This window comes from Pezoporus occidentalis, unplaced genomic scaffold (assembly GCF_034315485.1).
Source record: "Pezoporus occidentalis ecotype Australia unplaced genomic scaffold, CSIRO_AGI_Poc_V1 ctg62, whole genome shotgun sequence".
In the NCBI taxonomy this organism is placed as follows: domain Eukaryota; kingdom Metazoa; phylum Chordata; class Aves; order Psittaciformes; family Psittacidae; genus Pezoporus; species Pezoporus occidentalis.
In genome coordinates, this window is record NW_026915966.1 from 1824718 (window position 1) to 1843065 (window position 18348).

Sequence of the window (18348 nt, forward strand, 5' to 3'; positions counted from 1 at the left end):
CAGCCAGTGGCCTCCCCACTCCTGGAGCTGCAGCGTGGGACCTCCACGGGACCCCTCTTTCTCATGGGACCCACCTATCAAGCAGGATCCATGGCTCAAGAGGCTTACAGTACACCCTTGAGCTGCAGGACAAGGACTATACAAACATCACTACTAATGCTAAGATTTGCCATTTCGGGGAGAGGTGGAATTTCAGTTTCCAGGCTCATCTTTTAAAATATTAGTTGATTTCCCTTGAGGATAAGAATTTGGGTGGTTTTTTTGTTACAAGAACTACACCTCAAAGGAAAACGCTGTATCAAGGATAAACATCATCAGACTGCTTCATCTTCTCCACTCTGATGTGAAGGATTATCCATCCTCCTGCGGCTTGGTCAAGTCTTTCCCATAAGAAACTGGCTTACATGAAGGGGGCTGTGGGAAGGGCAGGTGGGGCAGAGCAGTTTTGAAGCACAGACTTCTTTCACTTTTGGTCCCAAGTGTTAAACCATTCCCTGTTGAGTCAAGAGGGGGCTGTAAGCAGTCAGCAAGCCTGCTCCGTCAGTGGAGATTGTCTTTCTGAAGCTCGTACGTAGCATTTTGATAGCTCATTCAAAAGTGCAATCAGCTCCCTCAGAAGACTGACTTTTATCAAGAAAAACAACGTGAGATTGGTATGAGCAGTGTAGTAAGTGTCTGTCTGCCTGAAAACAAGAGAGAACAACCTCTATTTAAACATTTTACCTCACTTTTGTATCAGTAACAGTTCTGGGTGCATCTGCACAACAGAACAAGAAATGTGTTAGCCCTGAATCAAAGCTCTGAAGTAGTTTCCAAAAGTTTCAGCCTACTTGTACACAGCCCAGCAGAGGCTGTGGTTCTAACTACTTGTTCTGTAGTGACACATCCTGGGCAATGCAGAAGCAGAAATACTTCCTTAAAGAAGTAAAGCAATGTAAAGGAATGATTCAGTTATTCTGCATTGCAAAACGGCAGCCAAATCTCCGTGAAAAGTCTTTAAAACATTTGCAGAAGCCAGCTGTGCTAACCTGAAGTACTGGACTGAACTGAGTGAGGTTCTTCCATATGCCAACACTAACGCTGGTACTTCCCCTGTATGCTGAGCATAAACTGGCCCCTTCACACTGAAAGGTCTGCACAGGAAATACATTGGTAAGAAAGAAAGAAAGGTCCTGAAAATCTGAAACCTGATTAATTGCTGCACGCTGCCCTCTAAAACAATCTCTGCGTTAAAGACCGCTGCCTTACACTAGCAGAGAGCAACCATAAGCACAAGAAAGGTTACATCCAAGTCAAGTCTCAGGAAGAACGAGGTTAACCGGGTAATTTTCTCTATTTGTCTTTTAAACTTCCCTATGGATCTCACACCATTTTCTGAAAAAAGCTTAATTACTTGATGCTTTTCCTGCAGATTCCAATGACTGAAAAGGCAACAATGGGCACAAAAGGAAAGGGCAAGTGTAACTGCACATAGGAGGCTCCAATGCTGGGCTAAACCAAGAGGGAGCAGCACGATAATCAGAAAAACTCTATGACGAAGACAGCATTTCTTCATTAGGACGTAATTAAACTGAAAGGTGTGGATAAACCATCACACAGCTGCTTGGGAGACTGAAACATGGAATGTTTTCCAAATCATCAGCATACACCATATGGACTTTACTGGAGGTAATTCCAACATAACAAGATGCCATGAGATGAACAGGTTAAACCCGCACGTCCTCCTCAGGATTCACTTCCCACATAACCTGAGGACAATTACCTGAGCTATACCCTTAACTGCTCAGGAGTCTTTGCAGAGAAGAGCATTTCCAAATTTCTTCCTCATCTATGCAGAACACAGAATTCACACTACATCAGATGTGTGACATTTACCTTTCCCTGGGGTTCCACAAGGACTGGGAAAGGAAATTAGGAGGTTAATGGGTTGGAACTGGGACAACTTTGGATAAGAATTTAAGAGGAGGCCTGAGAATGACCTTGTTCTTATTAAACACAGTAAAAGCAGGGTTTGCCAAGGCCTGACTCTCTCATCATTCAAGCTAATAGTAGATATTTCAGTGATAGGGAACACAGGATAAGGCAAACAGTGTTCAAAGGGACCATTCATCTGATGATAAAGTCCTAAGGACACAACCCCAGTGGTTCTCCGCCTCCCATCAGGCCAGTCTCCTCGGAGCCCAGGTATCACAACAAAATTCAGTCTGCTGCACGTAATGCACCCCAAATGGAAGTCAAGTGAGTAACTGCTGGGAAAGCCTGGGCAAAATCAGATGTGCAGCTCATTGCTAAAGGCTCCAGTTTTCATAAAAGCATTTCAGCAGAGCAAGACCCACCGACAGCATCAGAACATTCCTGTAACACGTGCAGACGAAGCCACGTTACGCTCAATAAATAACGCTGGGTTTGGATCACTTCTAATCCTGACAAATTTACAGCCCTGCAGTGGCAGTAGCCTGTTTTCCCACTCACTTCAGAAACAACTGCATATCACTGGAGCTTTAGCACAAGTGAAACCATGTCTCCATTGTTGTCCTTGCAATGTTCCCTTTAATAAAGCAGATCTTTGGAGGCCAGTAACTCTAAGGCTCCAGTCAGTGATATTTTATAAGAAGGAGGAATATCATCATCTCATCTTGGAACCCCGGTACTGGCCTGCGAGAAAACCTCCAATTTTCAACACTGGTTGCTGTTTCTTTTGTAAGAAAGAAAGACAAGAAAAAAAAAGGATTTACTTAAAATTTCTGTAACATTTTAAAATGTAATTTTCACTCTCGGGGGTGAGGGGACCTCCCAGGACATTCTGTGCTTTAACCAAGTTCCAAACGTAATGTAATATTCAACAATAATGAAATTATATCAAAATTATATCCTGACCCTGAAACTCCGGGGTTTGGGAACTGGAGAAAGAACCCCATTGTCTTGTTCTGATCTCCATATACTGAGAGGGGGTTTTATGCAGCCATAAGAAATCTGCATCACTGTGGGCCACATATATAATTAGAAGATTCTTTTACACAGAGAAAGTGCCCTTTGAACCAAGGCGATGCAGCAGAATGCCAAACCCCAGAGGGAATGACATCTTCTGTTTTTCCAGATTACTTCAAATGCTGGAGCTGCAATTCTTTCAGCAACCATGCTGCCACCAAAGTGTTTCTGAGATACCCCACACAGCTCATGTCAGAAAATCTCTTTAAAAAGCAGAACAAAGAACTACTCTTGCTAAATATACTGCAGAGCAATCTTAACTATGGAGAAATAGCCACTGACCGCTGGATTACAATGGAGCCTTTCTCCTACTAATTCCATGAGATGACTTAAAGACATCTGAACTCAGATTATCTTGCGGTATACAAGACTCTTCTATGTCCAAGTGTGTATGCATGTTTATATTTTGTAAGTGACAGATCACAGGAACACACCCAGGTTACTGCAGGAACACATATCTGAATAATCATTTTCTCATATTCAAGACTTAAAAAATCCACTTCTTTCATATGGATTTAATACAACAGATCTTAAATTTTTCTAGTAATATTTAAAATCAGTCCCTGGATATTTAGCAAAGAACACTACAGACTTAGACAGAACAGCCTGAAACGCAAGTCATTCTAATACACATCAATTCTAATTTACATATCGCTTTTCAATATTAACCGTAATTCACCGCACACTGTATGATCCCAAGTGCAAATATCCTATACTTTGAGCCTCCCTTGCACTCCTATCTGGCTCAAAAGAGGATGAGGTCATCTTCTTTTGAAAGCCAAAGCCCCTGAGAGTATTTTAACTGGAACAAGCCTTTAACGCTAAAGAAAAACGCAGGGTCACAGAAAGTTAACATTTCAAACTCGTGTTTTGGAAGCAGGACAGGAGGTTTCCCTTACGCACCCTGGCAGCCGGTAACGACGGAAGGGAGCTGGGAGTAACAGAACTGTTCACACTTTTCAAAACCAAGCACAACCACAACTTTGAGAAAACCTAAAAGATACCAAACTGTTGAGTAAGGATTTTCCTCTGCCCTCGTTAGCAATCAGAACGTCCGTTTCTCCACAGCCTTCCTCCCTTTTCATATGTACACGAATAGCTCTGGCTTTGGTGGAGCCTCCTATAATTAACTGTGTTTGATTAAAAGCTGAATTTCTTGTACATGCCTGCTATTAAAAAAATCTGTTAAGAGTTACACTGTCTATCCAATAATTATGGGCACAAACCAATAAGCACATGCTTGCAAAGGTCTCAAATAGCTGGAGCTATATAATTAGTTCCCTTTTTAGAAACATTAAAATTCTCCACATTGTTTTAAATACAGACACCAAATTCCCAGCTACACTAAACCCAAAGGCATATGGACATCTCTTGATCACAAAGAACCCATCAGGGTTTTGCACCAGGCAAAACCCATCATTCAGGCATATTCTCAACAGTTCATTGTAAGACTGAAAAGTGGAAGCCATGGGAGACAAGCTTGAAATGATTACCTCCTTCCTTCTGTGAACCCAGCAGGAGCTGTTCTCTCTCCACAGAAATGCTGTTTCCCCGACACTTACCACTTTTCTACCAGCTCTTTTTAATGAGAGACAGTATTCTTAATTAGAAACACTCTTAAACACTGTTGGGGTGCTGATTCATGACCTCCTGTTAAAGGACCATGGTGATTTAAAGCTTTCACTGACAGAATATTCTGTTACTTGTCTGTAGTGTCATATTGAACCGTGTCCTTACCCCAATAGCTGTTTTCACATATGTTACATCTTTGGCTACGCCAAATAACAAAAAAAGAGAGAAGCCAAATGCCTTGAAACCAAGAATTCTGAAACCAGAGACACAAGTTGTAATAGAAGGACAGAAGAATACAGTAAAGTTATAATAAAGTCTGGAAGACTTTGGCAGTGTGACAGACTACCAAAACCAGTGATAGAGACAGTGTTCAGGCACAGAAGAATGAAACAGATTGCAAAGCTCAGAGGATTCAGACATCTGAATGACATTTCTTTGTAATGTAAGTTCTGGCTCTCTCTGCTAGAAAGTCAAAATGAAAAACCCTGAACATACTGTTAACACGTATGGACAACTGACAGTTAACACCTCACATCAGGTTACAAATGAAAACATCGAGGCATTCACCTCACTTAAAAAGAGCAATCACTTTGTATTTAGCCACAGCATTCAGTTGAACACTCTTCCTCTGCTAACAGCTTGGAAGAGTGGGTGAGTAAATAAACCTAAGAGCCGCCTGAGCCAACAGGTTCTATTAGGCCAGGAAACAGGTAACAAAGTGCCCAGTAAGTCATGAAAACAGTACTTTTAAAGATGAAAAATATAAAGGCCATCAGGTTTAAAAGTATGACTTGATTTCTTTTAAAACTCTCACAGCTGACCCGCTCCCAGAAACAGCCATCTGCAGTCACTGTGATCGACTTCAGTCTATTACATTTCAGTCCACAATTTATCAGTAAATGCATTCTCCTACCCAACAGGAAAGCCACTCTGCCTTCTTACCGTTGTCTCTGTCAATCCACCAACAGACACGGAGAGACCCAGAAGCACAGAGTATTGGTATGCTGGCAAAGCCAAAAGCTGGGTGATTCGAGGGAAAGCTTCTGATGCAGCATTCCAGTTCAGAGTCTCTTTCTCGGACCTGGGGAAAGGGGAAGGAAAAAATAATATTGGCTATGTGCACTCCCTTTCTTCCCCATACATTTCTATGATAGCTCCTCATCCTCATGCAGCACATCAGTGAAGAAAGTCTCTGAATTACCTAAAAGTCAAATTTATCATTAGTCTTTAAGCATATGGGGAAAATGCAAAAACTTCAGCCACTGCCAGTGAACTGAAGCAGTCCTCAAGTCCTTATTCCTTTGAACCACAGTTCATTTTTCATATGCACTTTTCTCTACACCAAGAAAACAAGTTCTCCTGCTTGCATTCCTTTCTGACTTCTCTGCCATCAACAGCTAGTCAACCACTGATACAAAGGCAGACTTATCCCAGGAGAGGCTGACACACACCCCCACCACACATCAATCAGCAGCCCAGCAAACAGGGCTTTTTGAATTACAGGAGGTTCAGATTCTGCTGAACAAACAGAATGGGGACACAAAATTGGATGTTTCCTATCCCAATGAGGTATTATCATCACCATTCAGCAATCAGTTGCTCTCACTCCCACTTCAACTAGAAATATCTTGGAAAACTACTGCAACTAAAGTGTGGTTAAAATAACACAATTCATTACAGTTATCTTTATGATCAATCAATGTTTTCCGGGGGGGGGTGATAAGGAAGGGTGTCTGCCAGTAAATTCCAACTCCTGCATTATGAAGAGAAGATGAGATTATAAACCTGCCATTTCATGAACATGTTCGTTTCATGAACAGGATTACCAAAACACAGCTCCCAGCAGTTCCACTTTACCAATGGTCTCCCATCTGCTACTGCCATGATGTCTACAATCCAGCACAGAATTGGCTGATGGGTTCAGAAATTACTGGGGCTGATGCAACAAAAGACTTATGCAGCATGACCATGTAAGACCTATCTCCTTAGGAAACTGTGGTTTGTAACAGGACCTTATACTGTAAATTCTTCTTTGGAATATTTTACATATTTATGGTTATTCATTGCACATTTCAATGAAATTCTGACAAACACCACCAGATATTCCTCAATATATGTATTAGCCATTTGGGCACATCAGGCTGCTAGAGTTAGATATAATTTATCTTATTAGGTGCATATATCTTTTACTTTCACTGTTTTAGGATACGTTTTTCAATACATTACCTTGGAAATATCCTTTCTAGCTCTTCTCGATGAGGTATGTGTGGAATCGGAGGATGGTCAAAGTGTAAGAGAGCAAGGAACACAGATCCTGCATGAGCTCGGAATTTATCTATCTTTTCAGCTGACTGTTGAGCCACACAGCACATGATCTGTTTGCAGCTGCAAAGAAGAAAACAAATCTATAATGTAACCAGTAAAATGTGTTTCTAAATTTCAACTGTTTCAACGTTAAAACAAATATCCTGCTATGAAAGTACTTTGGTTCAACTCTTCATAACGAACGTACAAGAGGTTTAAGTCATCAACATGGTGACAATTTTTAAAGCTTTAAATTCCATAGCCATCGTACTACAAATTGTTGATATTCATATACTACCTTTCATCCAAAAAGATAAGAAGTTCCTTTGAGCTTTGAATGAACTGCTACATTTAAGATGGAAACAGAGCAGAAAGCTTGAGAAAAGCACATTTTCAAGTAGAAAATTGCACATGCAGCAGAGGACAAGGTCTGTCCCAAACCTCACACATCCCAAATGAATCGTTTCTTCAGCTCTGGCTAGCTTTTTACAATATCCTGTTTTGCCTACATTCATAACTAAACTATCAGCTACAATACTGTGTTCACAAGGACCTTTACACCTTCAGGAAGGACAACTAATGATAGTAAAACCAGCTGGAACTCCTTCAGTTACAGCAAACCCCAGAATATTTAGAAAATGTGATCCAGCTGGCAGGAATGCTTTCCTACGTTTCATGTGAATTATCTATGTCTGCAGCCCCTGAGCAATGGCTCCGATTGCTTGCTTTAATTTTATCATGAAATTAAAAATCCGCAGCTCAGTGTTAGCTACCTTTCTCTGTATTTCCTTACTAATAATTCTGCAAAGAAGACAGTACATTTTTTCACATTCCAGATGAAAGATGTGATGCCCTGGGTAAGAGGGCAAGTTTGCTTTCTATTTCAATGAACAATACTAGCAGGCTCCACAGAGGTGGCAAGTATAGACCAAGTCACGCCGATGCCCTGGACTTCAGAGGCGAAACCGCCCCCAGTTTCTCTCAATAGGGTTAGTCTCTCTGAAAAACAGATGCAATGTTCTCAGCATCTGTATGGGTTTAAGGTTGATGCACTTCTATCAAAAGTTCTGCTTCACTCAATAAAAGAATCATGGAATGGTTTGGGTTGGAATGGGCTTTAAAGCTCATCCAGTTCCAACTCCTGCCACAGGAAGGGACACCTTCCTCTAGGGCAGGTTGCTCCAAGCCCTGTCCAACCTGGCCTTGAACACTGCCATGGATAGGGCAGCCACAACTTCTCTGGGCACCCTGTGCCAGCTCCTTGCCACCTAAGGATGCAGTATGTAAGAAAGGCTTTCCTGTGTGGATTGGAATGTAATTATAAGATAAGACACAAAAGGAGTACAAGTCACATACATGTTGGCATCAATTAACTCTGCTTCGTTCTGAACCAGGAGAAGCGTCACTTCCATTAAACTCCTCATAGCAGCTTCACGCACCCTGTTGAAACAGAGATGTTAGAGCAGCTCTACCAGTATTTAGTTAAAGAAATACATCAGCAGTTAAGCTAAACACTGGCAAAAAATCAAAATAATTAAAGTGTTGACCTCTGAGAGCAGCTATTGTATGTTGGGGAGGAAGAGGAGTGTGCATAACTGCACCACCAAGCCTATGAAGTGAAGTCCACATTGCACTGAGGGGACAGCAATCATCCAAGTTTCCAGGCAAGCCCCTGCCTCACCATCTCAGTTTTTATTCCAGCCAGATGTCATCAAGTTTGTTCTTTAGGAACATGAGAACTGACAACAATGAGTAATATTTAGTGCGCAAGTAGATGTGTTTAAACCTAAGTGCTCTGTCTCCTTCCTATCATCTTCTAGAAAGGCCAACCCATGTTTTGACATTAAGAGATTTAAGCACTATTAGAATTGCTGTATTCTTGTACATTTTCAAGCTTAGTATTTCTAACATTAAAAAACTGTAACTTAGAATGGCTTCAATCTCTATGCTAAATAATAATTGGTTTTATGAAAAAGTTTAACACTAAGTTGTGCTTGAAGTGCATATTATCTACATGGTGAAGATTTTCTGCCTTCAAAATGTCTAAATATGATATCTAAATGTCTAAATGTCTAAATATAAAAATAAGAGTGTAATGTCAAAAATGAATATCAATATGCTTGTTTTAAGCCCCATGCCTTATCAATACATGAGTTGTTAAAAGTAGTTTCATTCTTAAGACATAGGCAATACCATGGCAGATACTCAAGCAGTTACACGATCCTGCAGAAGACCAGCACCAACACATTTATCACACTAGTAACTCATGGTAGTGTCAACCTTTCTCAGTGATAATTAAAGAACTGAAATATCAGAAAAGGTGCAGCTGCCTGCTGTGAAAAGAAATAACACCAATTTCCAAAGCCAGATGTAAACAGTTGTCTATGCGACCTAAAACTGGGTGGGACATTTGTTGCAATGGTAAAAAAGGTAAATTACATTTTTTCCTAAGGAGCTTAATACAAGTTTGGCAATCTTTCATCAAAGTGTGCTTTCCTAGTTTTTCATGCACTATCTGACTATTAGATACGCATGTCTAACACCTGTAGACAGATTGGACATGTCCCAGCAAACAATGCAAAGTTTGCATATAGAAAGTAAAGTTGGTTAAACTTTCCCACGATTCCACTGAAGACAGACAAAAATTACACACCAAAGACAAGGTCTCTGCAGAGCAATGGCAAGTCTCCTCCTATCTTTCCATCTTAGTCAATGGATTAGAACAAACAGAATGAGAAAACATATTTGAGAGGCCACAAAAGTATTTAGCAGCCTGCAGTTTGCTATGAGAAAGGATTTCCCTTCCCCCTTTAATTTACGGGTGTCTTGCCTGGATTTTGGCTGGCATTGCCAAAGAAGCTTAAAAGGAATCTGCTGCTCAAAGCACATTTGAATTTTAATGGCTGTTGGGAATTTAATTTCCTCAGGATTTCTTTGAAAATTTCCACTTTGTAGAGTTTTGTTTTGTTTTTAAATTAAGACACAGACAGAAGGATAAACAATAGGTTGGGGGGGGCGCAGATGAGAGCTGTCAGATGTGGAAGTTAACTTGAATACCTAATAAGTTAACTTGAATATCTAATTATACTTAGTCAGGTCCTTATCTACCTCAGTATCTTGCCCGCTTTTGAAAGCAAAAAGCTTAGTATCTCCTCCCTTTCTCTAAGTCTGCACCCTATTTGATTGCTTTTACATTTTCCTTCAGCTACACCTGTCTCTCCCTTGTGTTTCTACATTCTCCAAGTGAGACCCATTTACCTCCCTCTCGCTTATTTGACAGCTGAGTAAGGATGAGAAGAAAAGCCATGAATCCTTCTTCCCTTATGCAAGCTCTAATGACCTGTGCTTTATCCTTACTTGTTTGCATCCTCATTTCCTCTTCTAAGTATGAGATGCCACACACACCTACTGTTCTCTGATTTCTTGTCCTCTGCTGCTGTTTTCCTGCCCCGTGACAATTTTAACAACCAAGACTAAGAGGCTGGGTATCATTACACAAATCAAGAAAAATACAGACACAAACACTAACTCAGGCTGCTAAAAGTAGGCTGGAGCATTCATCCCGTGTAATTTTCCAACACGTTTGTAAATACTGCAGTGAAGTACCCTACAGGAACAAGGAACAGCCCCAATTACAGCTTCTTCAGAAATTAAACATAAACCCAAAGAACAACAGAAGCCTTCACTGTGCTTTAGTTCATCAATTTAAGAAACTGCCTTTCCAGATCACTGTTACTGAAGGAATACAGAAAAGCCCGATGAATTCTATATCATATATTGAATATTCTTCATATATTAAGAGAACTATGAAGACTGAAGGATGTCACAAAAACATGACTGCTACTGACTTTATCTTATCCCTATTCTATAGGTTTCACAGTAGTAGCTACATTCCCACAGACTTATGATTTAATTATTGCATTCTCATAGGTGAAATCACTGAAGCCCAAAACTTACAAAAGAGTCAGTAATACCACAGCACAGTTCATAAAGGTTTATCAATCTCAGCCAGCCACTAGTCACTAACACGTTATGCAACTGCTCCCTCTCCTGGCAAAGAACCCCCACAACACGAACGTACAATAGGAGAGTTAACGTAGGAGTAAATAAATGTGCTCTATCAACGAAACAGAAGTTTAAAATCTCTGTACTTTTTATGACCAAATACATTCCTGATATTCACTAAGAGAAAATAATGTCATCCACAAAACCAGAACAAGGCTGAGCTTCAGTTTAAAACACAATAATCCCCATCTTCCAGGAGAGGGCAAACAAATTCTTGTCAGCATTTCTTTTCACTTTCGACTTCTCTTGCCCCAGTGTATTTCTACCTATACCCAAATCTCCAAAAGCATGGAGCTATCTATTTCTGACACGTTTTGAAAACACATCAGTTTTTAATTAGACAGCAAACATGACAGCTATGATTAAGTCTTAGTTTGTAAGGCATCTTACCATCCTCCAACATCTCCTCTGCTGTCTGTGGTGTAGTCAGTCACACCATTAAGCAGCATAGCATAAATCTGAGTAACGTTATCTTTGCAGACATATTCTTCCTGGGATCCTTCTCCCTTTACACCTGCTGTCTGGCAAACCCTTTAAGAAGAGAAAATAAGTGGGAGAAACCACAGCACTAGCAAGGAGAAACATTCAAGATCACAGCTTTGTTCTGTTGCTTAATAAAATTCCCTGACATACAGTATTCTAACCGCCTGTAACATCTGCTACAAACAGTATGAAAGATACTTCTGAGCCTACTGTGTCATATTTGACCTGAGGATTTATTTCTGATCTGTGTTTGGGTTTAAAGGAACACTGCCAAGGCTAAAAACTCAACAGATAAAGCAGATATATATATAATAATCTATAATACTACAAAAAGGAACATGCTTAAAGCACCGCTGAGTTTCTGAACTCTCTTTAAATGAAGTAAGCAAGAAGAGAAAAGGACTAATGCAACGTGCATTGAATTTGATATTAACAAACTTCTTCACATTATTAGGAAAGTAGAAAAAACATATTCTTCCTTCTCACTACAGTTCACTAAATCGCAGCCCATGAGAAAGGTGAACTCCAAAATACACTCTAGCTAGTCACTTAATTCAGTAAAAAACCCCACACCACCATCACAGCTGTACTCCATCCTCAGGTGTGTGATCATCCTCTAATTCAAAGACCTACCGAATAATGGAGATGCACACAGCCCTGAAAACGTGTACATCATAGTGTAGCTGATGTCAGGAATCATGCTACAGACCCACAAGAGAAACCACAACGAACAGGAGAAAACTTCTAGAGAAAGAATGAGATGAAAAAGAAAAATCAAGATAATAAACATACTTTGCGATTGCTATGAGGGCATCTCTTCTGGCTTCTGCAAAGCTCACGTTTCCAGGGGAAATTAAGGTAACTTGTTTCAAACCTTCCAAAACCTGGAAAAATATATAAAAAATATATATTTAAATCCAATGCATTATTTATGATGTTGAATTTAAATACAGAATTTAAATTTCCATTAACACTACTAACACAGGACTAAACTTTAATTATCAGAATCTATAACAAGCTAAACCTGTGATGATTTTCTGGAGTTACTGTACATTAGAATCCAAACCTCCTTCAGAAAGTCCTTTAATTATGATTATTATTATTAGTTTGATTACCACCATAGGTTTCATTCAAAATGCCCTGTGCCCTCTCTTCATTACAATGGTCATGTTTTCTCACCTGCTGAAGCCTGCCCTTCAGCAGAAATCTTGGAAGAGCCCCAAGAGCACGTGAAAAGCCACAACGAACCATTTCCTCTGTGTTTTGTAGTTCTGAAACATACATTGTCACCAGCTCATCTAGAAAAAAATACAATTGCAGAGTGAAAAGCAATTACCACATCAGCATCCTTACATACTTGGCTAACAAAAAACTAAACCAGAAGATTCTCTGAACAAAGCATCTAGAAAATTTCATAATTCATTAAGCTAAAATACAGAATACCTTGAATACAGAAAAAAGGTAAAAGTTTTACGATGCTCACTGTTTCATGAATGAATTCTGATTTTCTAAACACAAAGTCAGGTGTTCAGACAGACTAATCCAAGCCATTCAAGAGCAAAAAAAGGACAGTTATATATTTTTTATAAATCCAAAGTACAAGCACCAATTTCTATGCAAAGACAGGGGAACAAGTTCTTTTATATTGCCAGGTCATAACTTTCCATAATTAGACAAGTATTCTGTGTTAGGAAAGAGATGTCTTTGCATTTGTTATTCGAGATTTTTCCCCCAGAAAAGTCCTATTGGACTGGGGGTTTAAACACACACTCAGATCATACCTAACCAATGGGATAATTTCATATCATGTTACAGAGAGACAAAAAACAAGTTGGGCTTTTTGCAGAGAAAGCTCAAAAAGAAGGGACCACTTTAAAGTATGGATGCTGTGCTCTGATGATGCGCATCACTATGTGACAAAATAGGGACAAAACAAGGACAATGGCCTCTACAAGAGGTAGCAGATAAAAGGCACTCAAGTAAACTGAACCACACATGGAAAAAGAAGCCTCAACAGTAAAGTGATACAAAGAAGAAAATGAGAATGAATGAAAACAATAAAAAGAAAGAAGTCAGGAATCTATGTCTTTCCATTGTAGTTTTCATCACTGATTTAACAGACAATACTTCCTTTACCAGCTTTTTTGGTCAATACATTAAATTCTTCTGTAAAACACAGAGAAAAACAAGGTACTCCAGAAAAAGGGTAATGGCTTTAAAATGACAGAGGGGAGGTTTAGATGAGATATCAGGAAGAAGTTCTTTCCGGTGAGGGTGATGAGAAACTGCCTCATCAGGCTGCCCAGAGAAGCTGTGGCTGCCCCATCCCTGGCAGTGTTCAAGGCCAGGCTGGATAGGGCTTGGAGAAGCCTGGTCTAATGGAAGGTGTCCCTGCCTGCAGCAGGGGGTTGGAACTGGATGAACTTTTTCCAACCCAAACCAGTCTGATTCTATGCTTCATCTCTTCACTGAATATGTAGTGTTTAATCCTCATGGAAAAAGAGTAACAGATCCCAGGACAATTATTTAATAGTGCCATTGCTTACTGTCATCCAAGATTTAAATGATTGAGCAATATTTGCTAGAGGAAGAAAGAATAGTTACCATAAGAAACTACACATTAATCATAACTTATGACTGATTTTTTTTTTGTTCTTTTTTAAATCCCTATGCAATAGGCAAGCCTCAACTAGTTCCTCACAGCAGGAAACTAGTTCCCTGTCCAGAGGTTAGCAATACCTTCACATAAGCATATGTATTATTTAAAACTTTCCTAACCACTGGAGTGCAAGGTAGAGTCTTGAGGCCATAGGAAGATGCAACGCTTGCTTAGACAGCAAGATGATCTTAGACAATAAGACTATGACAGTCTTCGCTTTGACTGATGTCAATTTAAGATTGACATTTTAGCCAAATGACATAAAATTAAGACATGACAACTGGCAAACGAACAGCTTTTCTCCTGTAACTACTTCGTAATTATGCTAGCAAATGTTAATATTCTTCTAAGAGTTTTCAGCTTCATAAAACAGGGCCTATGAAGCGTCTACAATATTAATTCAATACAACCCATCCTGAAAGAATATTAAAAGAGACAGTCATCAAAACCAAACACTAAGACAGAAAAACACTAAGACAGACAAAACCACACACTAAGACAGAAAAAAATAAAACAAAGTGAAAACAAATGGAGGTAACAGAAGTGATTCAATAAAACAGCAGTCTTATAGGGAGAGATTCAGAATGCCGAATCACTGACATATCTTTAATTTGTGTTTTCATTTTAATCTGTCAAGTGATAGTGAAACTGGTTAGATTTTTACCAAAAGCTTTTTTTCCTAATCCCCTTAATCATGTTTAGACCTGCTTTCATACCTAAGGCACCTGCATTGTCACTGAATGTCTTCTACACAGTAGCTTACGCACATACATGCACACTTCAGACGTTATGGGGAAGATGTTTAACAGTGGATTTCAGTCTCACAACATACACAATTTAATGGTCATGAAATACATAGTTTTTACTGGCATAGAGATGAAAATATTTGTTCCTGAGGCATTTTAAGGTCCTTTAAAATTAGTGATGCTCCTCCCCATCCTCCCCAGTACTTCCAAAGTGCAAGTTAGGTCCAGTTCAGTATTTTCCACCTCTACTGTAAACATGAGTCATTACCCTGTACAGCTGAATCAGCTTCTCCCTCTTCATTGATGTAATACTCATTACAGAGCGCAGCCAGTGCAGAGACAGCAGACTCCTGCAACAAAGGCAAAACTGTGAACTTGATATATTTACACTAAGTTTATAGTTCATTGTAACTGTGCTTAGAATTAAAGGGTTAAGGAAAAAGAGTGGATTTTCTTTAAAAAGTCCTTCCCTTCAGCCACTGACATTTACTTTATTTCTTCCTAATACTGGTTTAAGAACAGTTGAACAGGAAACCTATGCAAGAAAAACAAAAAAAAACCAGATTTTACTCTTGTTCCTTCAAAAGTACCAGTAAGCTAAATTAATATTAAGAGATTAATGGCAAAGTATCAACTGTATTTTCAGTTCAGTTAAAAGACCTACAGGATGTCACAATATTTCAAAATACAGAAGTCACCATTTCATCTTCAATGTATTGATGCCAGATTACAAGAAACAAACTATATTTGCCCAGAGCTACAGAAAGGAAACAAAGGGGGTAAAAAACATGGCCTTAAGGTTATAAACAAAACCCCCAAAATATCCACTATCACAACCCTTGTGTGTCAATCTTAATTGGTTTAGAAAGGATCACGGGTTGTGTATTATGCCTGAACCTCTAATCTTTAGAGTGGTTTCGGTCATGATTCAGAACACAAAACCAGTACAGCTGCTATTTCAAAAAGCATGCAACAAGTTTTCTCATAAAATTTATGGTTGAATTATACTTTTCCGCTAATAATATAATGCTGACCAAAATTATAATAAATTTGAGAGCATATAAAAACTATGCACTGTTCCATTCACCTTAATAACGATACTTATTAATACTCTGTTCTCCAGGTACAAGAACACAGGAATCATGTACAGCTTATTCATTCTGCCTTCAAAGACACCTCAGATTTGTTCTCTATGAAAAACCAAGGACGTGGAAAAAAAAACCACCAAGATTCATCCTAAGTAATACTGTAACTACCAGAGGCATTACAGTAGCAAAATATACAGAATTAGGTAATTCTAATAGATAGAGAGATAATTCTAATAGATAAGTCCTGTAGATCATGGAATCACCCAATGGTTTGGTTTGGAAGGGACCTTTAAACGTCATCCAGTTCTAACCCCCCTGCAATGAGCCAGGGACACCTTCCACTGTAACAGGTTGCTCATAGCCTTCACTTTCTAAAAAGAATGGTTTTCACCTTAAATGCATGAAGTTACATCGGAAGAGTATCCTGGATGTCAGAAAAAAAGATGCCTTTTCAATGTCTCAAGCACTGTCCTTAAAATGATTTCTTTCTAAAGTATATACAGAAATCAAGTGAGGATTTATATTTAGTAAACACTTCTCAATGATAATTAATGTTAACCAAACAACTCAAAATTCTCTAAAGCGTATAATTAATTCTTCAAAACTTGGTTTAGAAGGTCCACTCATAAGACATACAAGCTCTTTGAATAAATCCCTAATGCCAAAAGAATACTGCAGGAATTTGAATGTCATCTTTTAATTTTCTTTGGTGATTTGGATACATTCTAGTCTACTCTGTCTTCCAAGGAAGACTTTAAAAGATGAGCTACCAGACATTTGCAATGCTTTTTTAGCTTATTTTTAAAACCTAAGAAAACAAACACAGTATGTTATATTCAAATTTCTCTGTGATGGCTGTAACAGGGAAGACAAAAATCATCTTTATAATTCACTGGAGCCTTTAAGAGTGCAAGATCAAACTGTCATGGTATTACATGGGAAAATTAAGATGAATGACTGGTGGGGTTCGGATCACGTACATAAAATAGCATGAAACATATCCATAAATGGATCTAATACTCAGAATTGGAGTAGCTCGAGAGCACAGTAAAAGGATTTGCAACAGAGTTTAATGGAAAAGTCAAGCACGTTGTTGCTGCCCGCTGTCACTGCAGCACCACTCAATTACTTTGTCCAACAGGAACAATTTTTATGATAGCTGTTCAAGTATTGATCAAAAAAGTCCATTTGAATTTTGAGGAATTCAATTGTGGGTTTTTTTAAATAACCCTTTTTGCCAATCTAAGGAACAAAGATTCAAGAACCAATTAGATTCCATGGAAAATAAACCACCAACGGAAAGCAAAAATACTTCTAACTCTGTATTTCATGTGATCGCATGAAGACAGAGAAACTACAGTACCTTTATATGCTGTCGTGCAGTGCTTGAAGCAAGAGTGAGACTTCTTAGACTGTCATTTATTAACCACTGCCAGCCAGCTGAAACAGTAAAGAACATAAATGGTATTAAACCTTCATACCTTCTTAACTTCGACATTCTGATTATTTCTTTATGACGAGCAGCAATTACACACACTGACATATTTCCTTGGGTTTCCAAACTAAACAAGGTTGTAATTCTCAATCAGTATAACTCTTCTGGTTTGGTTTACAACAGACAGAGTGCAAACACTGCGGATGCTGAAAACTGACAGGAAAAAAACCATATTAGTAAACAGCTACAGAACAACTCCTCAGATGAGGTCCCCATGTGGTGCAGTATTTGTGTATCTTTCTGATTTTTTTTTTGTTAGGCCACCCAACCTCACTAATCCTGCTTCTTTCAAATAATAATTCGTTAATGCTTCAGTTAATGACTGACTGCAAAGACAGCGGAAGGTTATTTAAAATGCAACATACCGATTACTGGATCTCCTCTAAAGGGCATTTTTGATAGTGACAACTTCTCAATTAAAGTGCAGACTGTAAAAACAAAAAAAGTAAATCTGATAACTGATAAACACAAACCAATGAGACACTGCAGCAATTCTGAACATATGACAACAAGTTACCTTAGCATTAATTTGAAATGGAAGAGAAAACTAACAGAAGGCCAAAAGATATGAAATTAGAAACTGAAAGGAAATGCCACTCGTGGTTCCTGCATACATAGTACTGAGAACAGTTACCTGTTCTCTGATGCGAGTTAGTTCCATCATTCATGCAAATACATTGTTTGGTGCTATGTTTCCCCCTGCTCTGCCATTTAAGGTGCACCTGCACATATCAGCCACCTTTCTGTTCCTATACCAGTCTGTAAATGGCTCTGTAGTATCGCTGATAGTACACTAACTTGGACAAAGATAACACTACAGCCATTAAAGACTATTCAAATATATATGGAAGGTTTCCTGCTTCTTATTAGCATTTTTTTGGACCTTTATGGAATGGCATCTGTTCACTGCATAGAGCTAGGAGCTGTAAAACTGGATGAAGCTTTATT

General features: G+C 38.9%; 1 protein-coding gene across 3 annotated transcripts in view; it reads right to left on the minus strand.

The window, feature by feature from the left end:
• The window catches only part of TBCD (tubulin folding cofactor D), a 122486-nt gene that overhangs the window by 15726 nt on the left and 88412 nt on the right, over positions 1-18348 (minus strand). For all 3 annotated transcript variants that reach the window (XM_062639750.1, XM_062639752.1, XM_062639751.1), the window contains 9 exons: positions 17766-17828; positions 17269-17345; positions 15086-15167; positions 12592-12710; positions 12205-12296; positions 11320-11460; positions 8221-8304; positions 6787-6945; positions 5503-5641 (listed from right to left, as the gene is read on the minus strand). In XM_062639750.1, the coding sequence (XP_062495734.1) occupies positions 5503-5641; positions 6787-6945; positions 8221-8304; positions 11320-11460; positions 12205-12296; positions 12592-12710; positions 15086-15167; positions 17269-17345; positions 17766-17828 (956 nt within the window). The remainder of the gene's footprint in view (positions 1-5502; positions 5642-6786; positions 6946-8220; positions 8305-11319; positions 11461-12204; positions 12297-12591; positions 12711-15085; positions 15168-17268; positions 17346-17765; positions 17829-18348) is intronic.